We start from the raw sequence: 15623 nt of genomic DNA, 5'->3' as shown, positions 1-15623 counted from the left end.
GCTCTTTCCCTACTTTTTCTTCCCTTGCATATCAGTATTTTAGTTTTACTTTTATTTATTTTCATACAGTACTGATCTGTCAGTACCGCTTCCATTTTATTTGAAGCTATTTCTAACTTCTCCTTGCTAGATGCTAATACTGCTATATCATCTGCAAATCTAAGCATATTAATCTTTTGCCCTTGCACATCTATCCCTACAGTTGTACTGTCTTTAATGAAAGGTCATGAAATTTTAAACTGACTATACCATTTTAATTTTTTCATTAAAATGGTATAGTCAGTTTAAAATCTCATGACCCTTCACATGCATCCATAAAATGTATAGTACACTACTCGTTCCCTATACGATCGGAGATGGGAGCTCCAAATAAACTGTAGACAATGACGGCCAATATTGCCACGATGCATCGATATTGTTAATAATTTTAATCATTTCGATTTGTAGTTGATATATTGTTGTTTATAAAGCACTAACAATGTCAGTTTATTTACGGTATTTCCAGTTTATTTAATATTGTTAAAATGTAGTTTTATACGGTTAATGTACATGGGAAGAAAGATATTACAGCAAACAATAGCTTATTAATTTCAAGCTATAAACGTACATTGTAAGTCATTCATCATAGTCACACATAACCGCGATCAATAGCGCTGTAAAAAACGTTGTACATATACACTAGTGGCGAGTAGATAACCGAGTATAGGGATCTTTAGACATGGTATAGGAAAATTCGTACAAATACCTTTATTACGGGTAGCTTTTTATATAAATGTTAAAGTAACATAAGTCCAGCAAAAGCTTTTAATGCATTTATTGGACATACATCGTTTTAATATTTACATGAAAAGATGACTGTGTCACGCTTTATTTTTTCGAAAGATGATTGCATGTAATAGAATAACTCTATATTCGACTATCAACTCGCCAGTAGTGTATATTCTATGTTTCTTTACTGCTATTAACATGCTCAAATATACACCACGTTTATTAGAAAATCGATCAATACTTTTACATGACTGCGTAACTAAAATAGTAGACAAAACACAAAAAAGGATAAAAGCAATATTGACAAAAGAAACAATAGCAGAAAGCAAAGGTTTTGTGGCGAAATAACTCTTTTTGTTTTTTCTGTATGTAAATATTTTTTTCTAATTTTTCCATTTCAAATAATATTTCATTTCAAATAATATTTCATTTCGAATATTATTTCACTTCAAATATTATTTCAATTCTTTTCAACTTCTTATCTTGTAAATACTTTGGTTTCCTTTCAATCTAACTTTATTGTTCTTTCAATCACTTTTACCTGGAAATCCAACTTCAACCATACCTGCATGCACTCCCATACTAATATCTGGTTTTACCCTTAATTGCTTTCTCTTGAATTCTGTACTGTCTAATTCTATGTATTCCTATAAACTAGTGTCTTCACCCTCTCTCTGGCTACTTTTCCTTCTAGAACATTCTATCAAAATTACTAACAATCCTATCCTATAAATACTCTAAAATTTCTTATCTCAAGACAGTCTCTCGTCTACCGCTATCACCACCATTCGTAAGTGCTTTTATCTACTCTGTTGTATTGTTGTTATCTTTGTTATTGTTACTATTGTTGTATTATCTTGTTCTTTCTGTTACTTTGTTCTTGTTGTATGTTTCACTCCTTGTGCCTTTTTGTTACTTGTGTTTCGCTTGTTATTGTTATAAATTGTTAATTGTTATTATTAGTGTTTTTTTTGGCATTTAAATAATATCCACCAAAAGACACTAAAGTTTATATTACGAATATCCTCTCGTTAATCATTTATTTTCTTATTTACTTTTTCCTTAATGAGAAGCAAGAAAATCGATCTTCACCTTTTCTGATTCGTATAGGACTTATCATATTTTCAAATGATTAGAACACTCTTTTTCGACACATAATTATTATTTCATTGGAAACGGGGAGTGCCATTATTTTTTATAAAATTAAGTGAAAAATTTTGTAAATTAAAAAACAGAAATAGGAATATTCAACTGTTAAAATATCACGAAAATTAACACGACCTTTAAAAATACCATCCCAAATAATTTATTCAGCAAACCGCGTTCTATAAGTCGAAACAAATTATCACAATAATAACTCACCTTGGTGGAGACCTTCGTAGGCTCGTTCTTAACCAGGTGTGCCTCTTAATTCCGACATTTAGAGGACTCTGGTTGGTCGAATCATTCCTGAAAATAACAAAAATATTTGTAGCTACAACACGTGACAAAGGTGAATAATATTTTGTTTACAAATCAACACCGATCGAAAAAACGTAATAAAAAAATACGAAATGCTTACTGTCGGGAATTACTGTTGGTACCTAGGGGTGGTCCTGTGTCCAGATCGACATCCCCACCCTCGCCGTAGCACTCGAAGCTCTCGCCGTCCGACAGCGAGGAACACTGACTTTTCTCGGCCGGCCGAGGACTGTCCGGAGGACTTAGTTCGTATTGGGGATGCGGACTTGCGCCCTCACCGTTCCCGACAGCACCCCCGGGCACCCCATTCAGGTGCGAACGACGCTGTTGCTGCGGTACGACCACTGATGACGGTTCTTCTGAAGAAACCGATATAGGTGACATCATGCTATCTGGAACAACAAAATTATCACATTAAATGAATGTATTAACTCAAAAATTAGTACACACTTTTTAAAACAAATGCATAATTCTTTAGGCTTATTATTAATTAGAAATGATACGAATAGATTAGACAATAAACAAACCAGAAATTTATAAATAAACCAGCGACCCGTCCCAGCTTCGCACGGGTGCAATGCTGATCTAAATATATATATTTTTTTGTTTAGATTATTCTCGAGGAGGGGAAATCTTCAAAAGACACCCCCTGAACACACTAAATATACTACAGAATACCTTTATATACAACATTCACAGCTTTTTTTGTCATTAGACAATACAAACCGGCCTCCCGGCCGGTACCTCCGCAACCGCTATGTCCCTACATTTTAAATCTGTAATATTCACTTAAATTACAGGCTATAAAGGGCCATATTGATCTATATTAAATGCACAATGTATTTAAGGTACTTAATTGGATAAGAATTAATGCTGTATTGGTTAAAATCGCTTCGTAAATAAGCCATTATTTCTCATAAAAAGTAAAGGTTAAAAAATGGTTATTGTGGGTTATCCCTAAGAGATAGACATATACCATCCCGGACTTTTTTGTAGACCCTTTTAAGATGTACAATATTGTAGTACATTATTTTGATCTATCTCGTAGGGTTCAGCCAGCGTTTGCAATGTAAGCGCAAAAAATGTGTTTATTTACGACATCACATTACAAACCTCTAAAATTATCAGTGTTTCCCTACTATATTATGCATGTATTATACATATAAACCTTCCTCTTGAATCACTCTATCTTTTAAAAAAAACCGCATCAAAATCCATTGCGTAGTTTTAAAGATCTAAGCATATATAGGGACAGACAGCGGGAAGCGTTTTATACTATATATAGGTCAAACTGGTCGATCATTTCAAGAACGCATTAAAGAACACAAAATATTTTCGATTATATTCTTACTTTACGGTGAAACGATCTTATACACTATTTATTAAAAAAAACGCATCAAAATCCGTTGCGTAGTTTTAAAGATCTAAGCATACATAAGGACAGACAGCGGGAAGCGACTTTGTTTTATACTATATATAGGTCAAACTGGTCGATCATTTCAAGAACGCATCAAAGAACACAAAATATTTTCGATTATATTCTTACTTTACGGTGAAACGATCTTATACACTATTAATTATTCAATCATTAAATTATATTTTTCATCTTAAATGACATTTTGTTAAACAATAAGACAATTTAAATAAACAAACACCAATAACTGTAGCAATAAAAGAACATGATCGCAAAAAACTCAAAAAATTACTTTCACACAGTATGTGTAATGGTACTTTTTTGATGTTGGAAAAAAGTAAACAATTGAAATGTAGTTCATATTTATATATTTAGAAATGAAACTGTAAGTGTCATGTCAGCTGTAGGATAACCTTAATTACGACAATAATGTGGCCTCTTTCTTATGCATTATGTGCGCTTAGTAGCGATTAAACGTTTTTCTTTTTTTTTTAATAAAGGAGCTCGTTTATTATCGACACAATAATTTTCCGAGGTGATTTCACAAGAATATAATGTGACAAAATTAGACTGTGAATCGTCGTAATAGAAAGTGTCTCCGCATACCTTCTAGTTCAACAAAACAACAAAAAAAACTTAAAACCAAAACATGCATGTTGCATGCGTCGGCATGTTCTAAATTTAGGGTTCCGAGTTTTTGAAACAAATTTAAATCCACATCATTAATTATCACGTAATGTATCTACGGTTACGATGGCGTAAAATTATGTCGAATTGTCATTGGTTTTTAAATATGGTCAAAGATGCACGCAAAAGTACCCCTACTCCCTCAATTTTGTAACCAGAAAAAATACAAAATAAACCATTTATATTTTAGGACTGATGGCAGCTAATACGTCGCATTTTCAGAATTTTAATTTCGATTCCATTTTTTCTTTATATTTAAGTATTACAAATAGGCCTGCTTTAAATTATAGTAATCTGCTAACCGCTTAGTACTCAATTTCTAAGCGAAAGCTCTATAAATAATAACCAAACAAGAAAGTAGGTTATCTAAATTCAGAAGTGTGGAATTTCATGTAAAACAGTTATATGTGAGCGTGGGTACTTAATATGCACTTGTAAAGTCATATTTATAATAGAAGATTAAGTGGAAAAGTCTACCNAAAAAACGCATCAAAATCCGTTGCGTAGTTTTAAAGATCTAAGCATACATAAGGACAGACAGCGGGAAGCGACTTTGTTTTATACTATATATAGGTCAAACTGGTCGATCATTTCAAGAACGCATCAAAGAACACAAAATATTTTCGATTATATTCTTACTTTACGGTGAAACGATCTTATACACTATTAATTATTCAATCATTAAATTATATTTTTCATCTTAAATGACATTTTGTTAAACAATAAGACAATTTAAATAAACAAACACCAATAACTGTAGCAATAAAAGAACATGATCGCAAAAAACTCAAAAAATTACTTTCACACAGTATGTGTAATGGTACTTTTTTGATGTTGGAAAAAAGTAAACAATTGAAATGTAGTTCATATTTATATATTTAGAAATGAAACTGTAAGTGTCATGTCAGCTGTAGGATAACCTTAATTACGACAATAATGTGGCCTCTTTCTTATGCATTATGTGCGCTTAGTAGCGATTAAACGTTTTTCTTTTTTTTTTAATAAAGGAGCTCGTTTATTATCGACACAATAATTTTCCGAGGTGATTTCACAAGAATATAATGTGACAAAATTAGACTGTGAATCGTCGTAATAGAAAGTGTCTCCGCATACCTTCTAGTTCAACAAAACAACAAAAAAAACTTAAAACCAAAACATGCATGTTGCATGCGTCGGCATGTTCTAAATTTAGGGTTCCGAGTTTTTGAAACAAATTTAAATCCACATCATTAATTATCACGTAATGTATACACGGTTACGATGGCGTAAAATTATGTCGAATTGTCATTGGTTTTTAAATATGGTCAAAGATGCACGCAAAAGTACCCCTACTCCCTCAATTTTGTAACCAGAAAAAATACAAAATAAACCATTTATATTTTAGGACTGATGGCAGCTAATACGTCGCATTTTCAGAATTTTAATTTCGATTCCATTTTTTCTTTATATTTAAGTATTACAAATAGGCCTGCTTTAAATTATAGTAATCTGCTAACCGCTTAGTACTCAATTTCTAAGCGAAAGCTCTATAAATAATAACCAAACAAGAAAGTAGGTTATCTAAATTCAGAAGTGTGGAATTTCATGTAAAACAGTTATATGTGAGCGTGGGTACTTAATATGCACTTGTAAAGTCATATTTATAATAGAAGATTAAGTGGAAAAGTCTACCGCATATTTTCTCTTAAGTTTTCAATTCCCTATAATTGTTTTTAGTTTAAGTATCATCACCCCGTACATTACATTGTTTTTAGACTACTAGCGATGGTGACACATTCGTATGGTATATTTAAAGTCATTCTAAATTTGTAACTACCGTCAATTGAAATTGTCTATTTTGTTTAATTTTCTCCTATTCCAATTTTACACGACACTGACTCAAATGCCAAGGTTTTCTCTTTTTATCATTTCGCGACGCTTTGAGCCGAAATGATGGTCCAGAGTTCGACGCGATATAATACTGGAATTTATCTACCACTTCTACATTAGATCACCCTGTAGTTTCAATTCGAGAACAGCAACACGTTGTATAATAATTACGATCAAATATACCAGAAACAATTAAACGTTTCGAAAATGTTGCACCTTTTAATGTCACACACGAAAACGCTCATTTTTGCTGGTGCTGGTAGCGAGAGAGCAAATTAGTACCAGTCGGTACCAGCCATGGGATAAAAGAAAAAGCGAAGGTAAACGCAGTTGGTTCGTTGTATCTCTTACGCTGGATTACAACAAATAAAACAAGAACACAAAATGACATACAAACCACATGGTAGGTATCAAGAACAGAGCGAGATATAAAAGTTAACAATAAAGCAATAATCGATTTACAAGAGAATTTGCTACCCAAGGTGCAACGCAAGATAAGGAATAACAACAACAATACCAATTGATTGTACTTGCATTAAAAAAATACTTTTGAAGGTTTCTACGTAATTATTTAATTTCAATAAAACCTAAAGTCACAACGGGGAGAGACTTTAAACGAAAAAAAACTTTGGCTTTTTTCATACCTTATCGTTACACCTACATAAATACGCTGCTGTTATATCTTTCCTCAATTGTTTCCTGTATTGTTTGATTCATAAATAGTGAAATGAATAAATTATTTATAGCCTCTAGTACCAGCAATAGGCATACCATTCCGGTCAGAGGCAGTACAATAACGGGTTTNTTACAGACATGCATAAGTACATAAGTCCAAGTAGGTATCTACCTGTGTTCACAGGTGAAAGCATTAATTAAATCTTTGTTAAGTACACATTAGATAGGTACAGAGAATATTGACTTAAAAACATGACTTCAAAAATGATAAATTCAACACTTAAGAGAAAGTAACTGAGTAGATAATACAAGTACTTCATAGAAATTTAATAATCAATAGTGAAATGAATAAATTATTTATAGCCTCTAGTACCAGCAATAGGCATACCATTCCGGTCAGAGGCAGTACAATAACGGGTTTCGTAAACTGAATCTTTGCAAAAGATCGCATACCCATTACCTATGAAATGAAAGGTTTCACACGGTCGAAACCACGACGCATATTACGTTATTAAAAAATTAAAGAATACCAGTCAAATGCAACTTTGAATCGAGCACCGAGGGTTCCGTACCGTATCAATTACGTTATTAAATACAGTCTCTTTAATTAAAAAGAATACTTAGGATTCGTATAATCTTTTGGCATTATCTAATATTTGGTAAATGTCTAGATGATGGCCCCTACCTCCTTCGGGGATCGAAAGAGGAGGTCTCCCCCACCATTGTACCATAAAAAGTTCGTGGCGGTCTCATCCCCATAAAAAGTTATGGAGGTTAAATGGGGGTGGGGTGGGGGATCAAAACAGGGTAGAGGGGAGCGAAAGAGGGTGGTCACCTGAGTAAAACCCCATAAAAAATTTGCGGCGGTCTCACCCCCATAAAAAATTATGGAGGTTGGAAGTTGAGTATTTTGACAATTTTCATACACTATGATTCAAATAAAATTCAATAAAAAAAATATTTTCAAGCGGGTGGATGTGGGGGATCGAAAGAGGGTGGTCACTTGAACAAAACCCGATAACCTAACCTAACCTACTCTATTGATAAAGATATTTAAATAATGTTTTATATTCCATTAGTTTTACCTTTGAATATTGTTTAAGAATGACTGTATAGATAAATATTCACATGCCTAGAAATGTATAAAAATTGACATATTTATTAACTTTGAATCCCTATAACTTTTTATGGGGGTGAGACCGCCACGAACTTTTTATGGTACAGTGGTGGGGGAGACCTCCTCTTTTGATCCCCCCATCTCCACCCCCGAAGGGACCATCATCTAGACCTTTACCTAGTATTTTTGCAATGAAAACAAAATATACAATATAGAATATCACCACCTTCACATGATAATGAAGACCGCTCCTCTATTCATTCATTCATTCCTATCTAATCCAAACCAAAAGCAATCTTCGCAAAATATAAGTAAGTAGGTCTATATTCTCAGACAGTAATTTAATCTAGGTGTCCCTCTGCCTCTCTCTACTCCTCCTTCTGCTTCTAACATGTTTCTACCAGCCCTTTTTTCCCTATTGACTTCCACAGCGACCATTATTTCCTACTTTTTTTGACTTAATAACAGAAAATATCAAAACACTGTTATGAAATACTCCCTGCTTCTTGTATAGTATTTATTAAAAAATATTTTTTTATGAAAGCATGCCCTTCACTATTCTCCATTAATCTGAAAGGAAGTGCGTTATTTAATACCGTAGATAAAGTGTAAAGTGTCTGTTTTCTGTTAGGTATCGAATTTCTGATTTGTTTAAGGTTTAAAGGGCTTCCCTTCTTTCTTGAAAAAAAAAAAAAATAAAATTAAATGGCCGGATGTAAACACTATATGTATATACATCGAAGGGGCGTATCAGGCACAAATTACAACCAGATGCAGCTTCTGTTAATTCTCACTGCTTAAAATAAAATTAACTTTATTGCTAATTATCTCCGATAAAAGCGTAATGAGAAATGTTATCTTAATTTTATGTGGGGGCGGGATAGCTAATTACATTTCATACGAAAATAACTACTGTGTAAACGATACATTTAAATTTGTACAAAGCATCATGCGAAATTTGATTTTCTTCGAGTTGTCTTAATGGATTAATATTCCCCCCTTTTCCAATTAATATCAGACACTAAGTAGTCGCGATATGCCATAATCCTTTTCTTTTCACGCACGAAATGCATTTCGCGTGAGATACTTTCATTTTCATTGGTAATTGTATGTGCAAGCTTAAAATGTATACTGTATAAAATTACGACCGAACGCAGGTGTATTAGAAAGAGATAGACGGACAAATAGCAATTAAAAGAAACTTTTTTTCATCAAGAAAAGCTGAAGATTCTTGGTTTTTTTTTTCAAAATCGTATATTCAACAAAGTAAATACGATCTAGCCCTTTACTCCAGACCATGCCGCTCATTTTCCTTAATGGAATAGAAAGATAAATAGAAGTCTCGCATGTAAACAAATGTCTTCTAAAAAGCGTATACAGGTAAGGCAAAACGTACACTGAACATTTAAAATTTTACATGACTTTCTGTCGGCATTTATTCTTTTGATATCCTTAGAGTGAAATGCATAATTTGGAGAAATCTCAGAGGCTTTAAACTCATATTACTTTATTATTTATATGAAAAGATGTCTAAAGGTTCTTGTATGAATTTACCTATACCACCTATCAATAAATACGACGTGGTATAGGTAAATTCGTACAAATACCTCCAGCCAGTGTGAAACATGTTACGCCAGGAAATTTTCTATTAGGAAAAAACTTTACCAAAAAGAAAAGATTCTAATCTAACAAAGTCAATTAAAATTACATATGTGTCGTCATAAGCAAGTACAACATTACAATAATAACAGTGTAACTAACCATTTAAAGAAATAACTTTTGTTAAAATTGCCCAGGTACGTAAAAGAACTGAAGCGTACAATAAAGAGAAACTTGGAACAAATGAATTATTACTTTCAAATTTAACGAATTTATACTGTGAGTACTGGTCAAAAATAAACCAAAACAATTTGATAATGAATGACATGATGTTTCATAACATTAATTACATTTCGTTTTCTTTTTAATTAGCTGTTTAATGACATGTGAAATCAAAAGGTATCACAGGTACACTAAAACTTCTTTCTTTTTGTTTTACTTACTTTTTTATATCTATTATGACGTAGTACCTATTACTCTTAAACACACTTCCTTGATTTTCAATTGAACTAGTTCCAATTTTGCACCAATAGACACTTAATGTTTAACACATGTCGTACTTGCTTACAGACATGCATAAGTACATAAGTCCAAGTAGGTATCTACCTGTGTTCACAGGTGAAAGCATTAATTAAATCTTTGTTAAGTACACATTAGATAGGTACAGAGAATATTGACTTAAAAACATGACTTCAAAAATGATAAATTCAACACTTAAGAGAAAGTAACTGAGTAGATAATACAAGTACTTCATAGAAATTTAATAATCATTAAATAATTAGTCTAAAGACAAATTAAGGACTACCAAATGATAATTACTATGCTCCTTTAATGAAGCACCTAATTTGTATCGCATATACGAACATTTAGTGCCAAAAATTAGAAATGAGTAGCAATATTTAATTTGTTGTAGGTACTTATAACGTTATAATCCACAACAAACTTTAGTAGAACAAAAAAGCGTACAATAGTCATTGAAAATGTTTGGTTGGCAAGAAATTTTGTTTAGCACATTGACTGAACATTCTTGGTATAGTTATAGCAAAAGTAATACGTTAAAGTACGATAAACCATAACAAAATGTATTACATCAGTGAAATAGATGTAAGAAATGTTTCAGGAAAGGTCGCACTTGGCAAAAAAATTACTGCGAATTGAAAATAAAAATTATTCAAATAATAGCTCTGATATTAATTAACTAAAGAGTAATGACCCCAGAAAGCGTTTCAGTGAACAAAGTAATTATATTGCCGCTTCAACCCTCATTAAATATAATATTAATACTATTGTAGTTGTCTTTACCTGTCTAATGTGCTCATCTACCTTTATTTTTGGAAATTAATCCATTAAGTTATGACAATAGAAAACCGTTACACAATGTTTTTAATTGTTTCTGGTATCTCAAAAAACAATGGCAATTGTAAAATTCCTTTTATAAACATGGTGGGTATATTTCTCTATTTAATGTTCTTTCGAATTACGGAATTTGGAGGAGGCAATTTGTTCGATAGTTAGGTATAAATCATTAAATAACAGTTAATGAAATAATAATGAATGAAAATAAGAATACCTGTTCACGTTCTAATTGTTAGATAGATGCTTCAAGGTCGATGTCCTTTCAACCAAAAAATCAAAAACAAACACATAATACATCAAATAAAAAGAATTATCGAGGGTCACAAAATACTGATAACAAAACAGTGTAATTTTCACGTAAATCATTACAAGCTTGTACAAGGATATTATAAAGAACAAAACAATCTACCTGTTCATTATAGATAAAGAGTGAAATCAAAAATTGTCACGTTTAACAATATAGGTAGGTAGTACTGCATTTGTATCGTCTAACGGAAATACTTTACAAAAAATTTACCATAAACGAAGAAAAAGAATATCCCTATAAATCTATAACGAATATTATTGCGTTCTATACCTGTCTTTAACATGAATCACCTTTGTTACAAACAGGTACACCTACAGAAACAGTTACACACAAAGTACTTATTGTCCATCTTTCTTTTTGCCTTACCTGTTGGTTTACAGGTGAATTTTTGTTGACGCACAAACGTTACAATTTTCCGGAGATAGTACTTTATTTACAAATATTGCACGAAAAATGACGATAAACTCGACGTACGCTCGTCAACCCGGATAATTAGCTAATTATTTACAAGTTCCACGACCGGCCAATAAATCATTACCGTTTTAAAACGAAAAGAAAACCTTAAATGTTGTAAATGGGCACGTCTAATGAAGCTGGCTCTACCTGGCCATGACGTGCACATTCGACTACGGATACGGAGACTGCCGTAAAAACAAGTGGTGGGACGAATACCTCTAGACAAAACCGTTTCTGCGCACACTCCGACGATAGCAATTTCACCTGAGATTCAGCACACTCTTCGATATTAGAAAATACTGTTTAATTTAATACCTGAAATAGCGTTGCGAGCGAAAGAGAGAACCGCAACAATAGAAAAGAACAGACAATATGCATGCATGTAGCTTAATTGCCCATATAGGTGGTACGTCCAATAATTACCAACGATAGTAATAAAGCAAAAAAGGAAATTTTCTGTATTTTTTGATCTTATAGTTGCAATTTTTTTTACAATTAATAAAAAACAAATTTATGTCTGCGATTTTTATTAATAGTACCCGGGAAGATATACCTGTATGATAAAATTAAAATACAAGGGCTGTGCAAAAAGTAATCTTAGGAAATGATAAAAATGGACCTTTCATTAAAAAAAAAAAAAACGAACGAAGAAATTTGAAATTACGCAAATTAATAGAACATATCAATATACGTGTTTTTGGATTATTAGTAATCAAAATTTCATTTTTATATTTCAGGATTAATTTTATATCGATAATGTAACACATTAAAAGCTAAAACTTATAAAATTGAGTCCTTCGTCTATTTTGAATGCGCTTGCCGGAATCAAAACCCAAATTGATAATTTACAGCTGTCTAGGTATAAATTTAGTCTGTAGGTCAATGTGTTTGCAACATTCAGAAACCACTCGTACACTAAAGTGATTTTTAACTACAAATTACATTTTGCTCATGTATTTTTTGTTAAAAAGCGCTTTTAATTAACATATTACATAATCTTACCTCTTTCTAAATGTTCTCCAGTAAGAATTTTCCTGACACCAACAGCGAATTCTTTAAAACCTAACAAGCCCTTCCGATTAGGGTCCAACAAGCAGATGATTTTATAAACATCCTAAAAATAATTTGTTTTTTTTTTTCGTAATTTCCGTCTCTCAAATGCGTACAAGGGCATACCTCTTCGCTGTCAACATACAACCTCCCCAAGGAATACAGTTTTGAAACGTGAATCTTCCCTTTAACGTGAGGACCGCATTTTTTGTATATATTCCACAATTCATGAGTAGACACTGTCAATCGATGATTCATTACAGATCAAATATTACCATTTTTGAATTACAATAACAATAACCGAACGCATTAAACGCAAAAAACACCAAACAGAACTCGATTTACAATTGTTTATACCAACTAATTAGAATTTTACTGATTGAAATATCAAAAAACAATTTTCCTGCTTTTGTAGCACAAGAATTCCTTTTGGCAAAGGCATTCATATAAATAAACAATAATTAAATGCGCACAGGTGCTGTCACACCGGAAGTTTGCACAATTTACAACTAAATAAAAGTGAAGTACGATTGTAGAATAAAAAATGTTACGGCTAACAGGCCTCGCATTCTTCCGGAATATTTTAATATTACGTACTGTATTCATCTACATTGTGTACTGAATGAATGAAAAAAAATCGCATACTAGTGACCAAACTTGAAATTAGCGTAAAAATGTTAAATGGTTTGACCTTACGTTTGGAACATATTTCAAAGGTAACGGAATTACGAAACAATACCAAAGGTAAAGACCGAACAATGTCAATTTTCATTGAAGAAATTATGAAAAGAAAATAGAAATTATTTTCTCACCTAAATATCACCAATGTTTATAAACACACCCTGTATACACCACTACTGTATTTTATTAATATCATTTTTCGATTCTCTGTTAGGCAACCTAATAAACTAAATTTCAGGAATTAATTCGATTTTTGGATTTACTGTTAGGCAACCTATCGAGCTTCATTGTATAATCTGTGTATTTTTTTAAACAAATTATTATATTACTAGTTATTGTTGCTTTGTAATAGAACTCTTAGGTATAGATTAGTAGCTAAAACGTATATTATAAGTTTTTTTCAAAGAAAACGACGTGTTTACTATCATTTTCATTGTCATGCAGTTGAAGTAAGAAAATATTAAAAATTAGTAGATCCACGTATGCAACTGTGTGAACAGAAGATAGCAAAAAGTTGCATAAAAGTAAAAACTATTTTTTGAATTCAAATTTATTTCCCAAACCTAATCGCTAGTTAAATTAACAAAATATTACATAAGTANAAAAATTACAAAGAAAAGTGAAAGTAAAAAAATAGTATAAGTACAATACTTAATCTTTTATAAATGATTGAACAGTAATTTCCTTAATTAAGACCATTTGGTATTAAATTCATTAGATACCATGCAATCTTATCTTGAAACAAATTGATAAATTTTGTGAGCTATTATCTAACATTAAGAACTCCTTCTAAAAGAAGTTTAGCCCAAAAATTGAGTAACTAAGACCCTAAGAAAGAAAATAATGTATTTATCATCATTTTCACTTTTCCGTATTTAAAAAGGGGAATATTCAGAATTAATGGTTACACGTATGCAACCCCGTGAACAGCAGACAATATGAGGTTGCATAGTAAATATAATATTTTTCAAATTCAAATTTATTTATCAAAACTAATCGCAAATTAGATTAATAAAATGATATAGGAGTACGATATGAAATATTAAGAGTATAAAACAACTTCTACTGTATGTTTGCATCGTTTATTAATAATTATAGTACGTATATTTAAGTTTGGTTCACAATAAAAATTACAAAGAAAAGTGAAAGTAAAAAAATAGTATAAGTACAATACTTAATCTTTTATAAATGATTGAACAGTAATTTCCTTAATTAAGACCATTTGGAATTAAATTCATTAGATACCATGCAATCTTATCTTGAAACAAACTGATAAATTTTGTAAACTATTATCTAGTACTAAGAACTTCTTCTAAAGAATGTGCAACACAAAAATTATGTAAGTGAGACTCCAGTAGAGGATGTATTGCTTTGAACCAATTTAAATACATTCTAGCACACACGCACAAGCTCATATACAATATGTAGATAAATTCGAATGGGACAATCAACGTAACATTTATGTAAATTAATTTGACTTGTTGGCGAAGTTTGTGTTGTGGTTTTACTGTATTGTTATGTTAAGATTGATATATAATATCAAGGTTCTTTACATGCAGTATCATCTTCATGTAAAAGCAATAAAAAGTGTTATTAAAGGACTGCACACAGATCAAATCACCCAGCAGGTAGGTGCTGCAAGACTGTTAAAGATTCAATCTCTAAAAATGAATGCATATTTTAAGTTGCCCAAATTTTAATTTTTAAATTACGATATACATTGTCATAAGGGTTCCATTTTTCATTCGAACGTACGGAACCCTAACTATATGTTTAGAATTAAATAAAAAATAAGTTTAGAATTGTGAAAATATTGAAACATTTATTAATTTTTTCCTTTTTCGAAAAAGTATGTGACTTCTTACATATATTTCTCTTTAGAATGTCCAAAGTGGGAAAACTTATAAAACATGTTTTTGAAAAGCACCCTATTATTTCGAATTCAGTAGCGTATGGAATCCTTTTTGTAAGTTCCGAAATATCACAGCAGGTTGTTATAAAAAAAATTTTGGTAAGTAAAACAAAATTCTTCATTAAAAATATTTTGCAACAAGAAAGAATTTCACAAACTTTAATTATTTTCTAATTTTATATGAGACAAGTATAAAGTTGATCTAATCCTTTCAGAATGTAATAATTTATTTTAATTTATTCCAAAAGTTTGGCAATAAAATTAATTAACG

General features: G+C 31.4%; 2 protein-coding genes across 2 annotated transcripts in view; one reads left to right on the top strand and one right to left on the bottom strand.

The window, feature by feature from the left end:
* Nucleotides 1-13188, bottom strand: part of LOC108733779 — a 16490-nt gene extending 3302 nt beyond the window's left edge. Inside the window, exons 1-4 of the mRNA XM_025981106.1 lie at nt 12886-13188; nt 12712-12823; nt 2330-2621; nt 2131-2217 (exon numbers count right to left, since the gene is read on the bottom strand). Coding sequence (XP_025836891.1) covers nt 2131-2217; nt 2330-2621; nt 12712-12823; nt 12886-13017 — 623 coding nt within the window. The 5' untranslated portion in view covers nt 13018-13188. The remainder of the gene's footprint in view (nt 1-2130; nt 2218-2329; nt 2622-12711; nt 12824-12885) is intronic.
* A 1456-nt stretch (nt 13189-14644) lies between these two features.
* LOC108733066 (mpv17-like protein) overlaps nt 14645-15623 on the top strand; it is a 4837-nt gene continuing 3858 nt past the window's right edge. The window contains exons 1-3 of the mRNA XM_025981107.1: nt 14645-14779; nt 14837-15068; nt 15322-15451. Of these exons, the coding sequence (XP_025836892.1) occupies nt 15323-15451 (129 nt within the window). The 5' untranslated portion in view covers nt 14645-14779; nt 14837-15068; nt 15322. The remainder of the gene's footprint in view (nt 14780-14836; nt 15069-15321; nt 15452-15623) is intronic.

The sequence above is a fragment of the Agrilus planipennis genome, unplaced genomic scaffold, assembly GCF_000699045.2.
Source record: "Agrilus planipennis isolate EAB-ADULT unplaced genomic scaffold, Apla_2.0 scaffold1, whole genome shotgun sequence".
In the NCBI taxonomy this organism is placed as follows: Eukaryota; Metazoa; Arthropoda; class Insecta; order Coleoptera; family Buprestidae; genus Agrilus; species Agrilus planipennis.
This window is presented reverse-complemented; position numbering and strand designations above follow the sequence as displayed.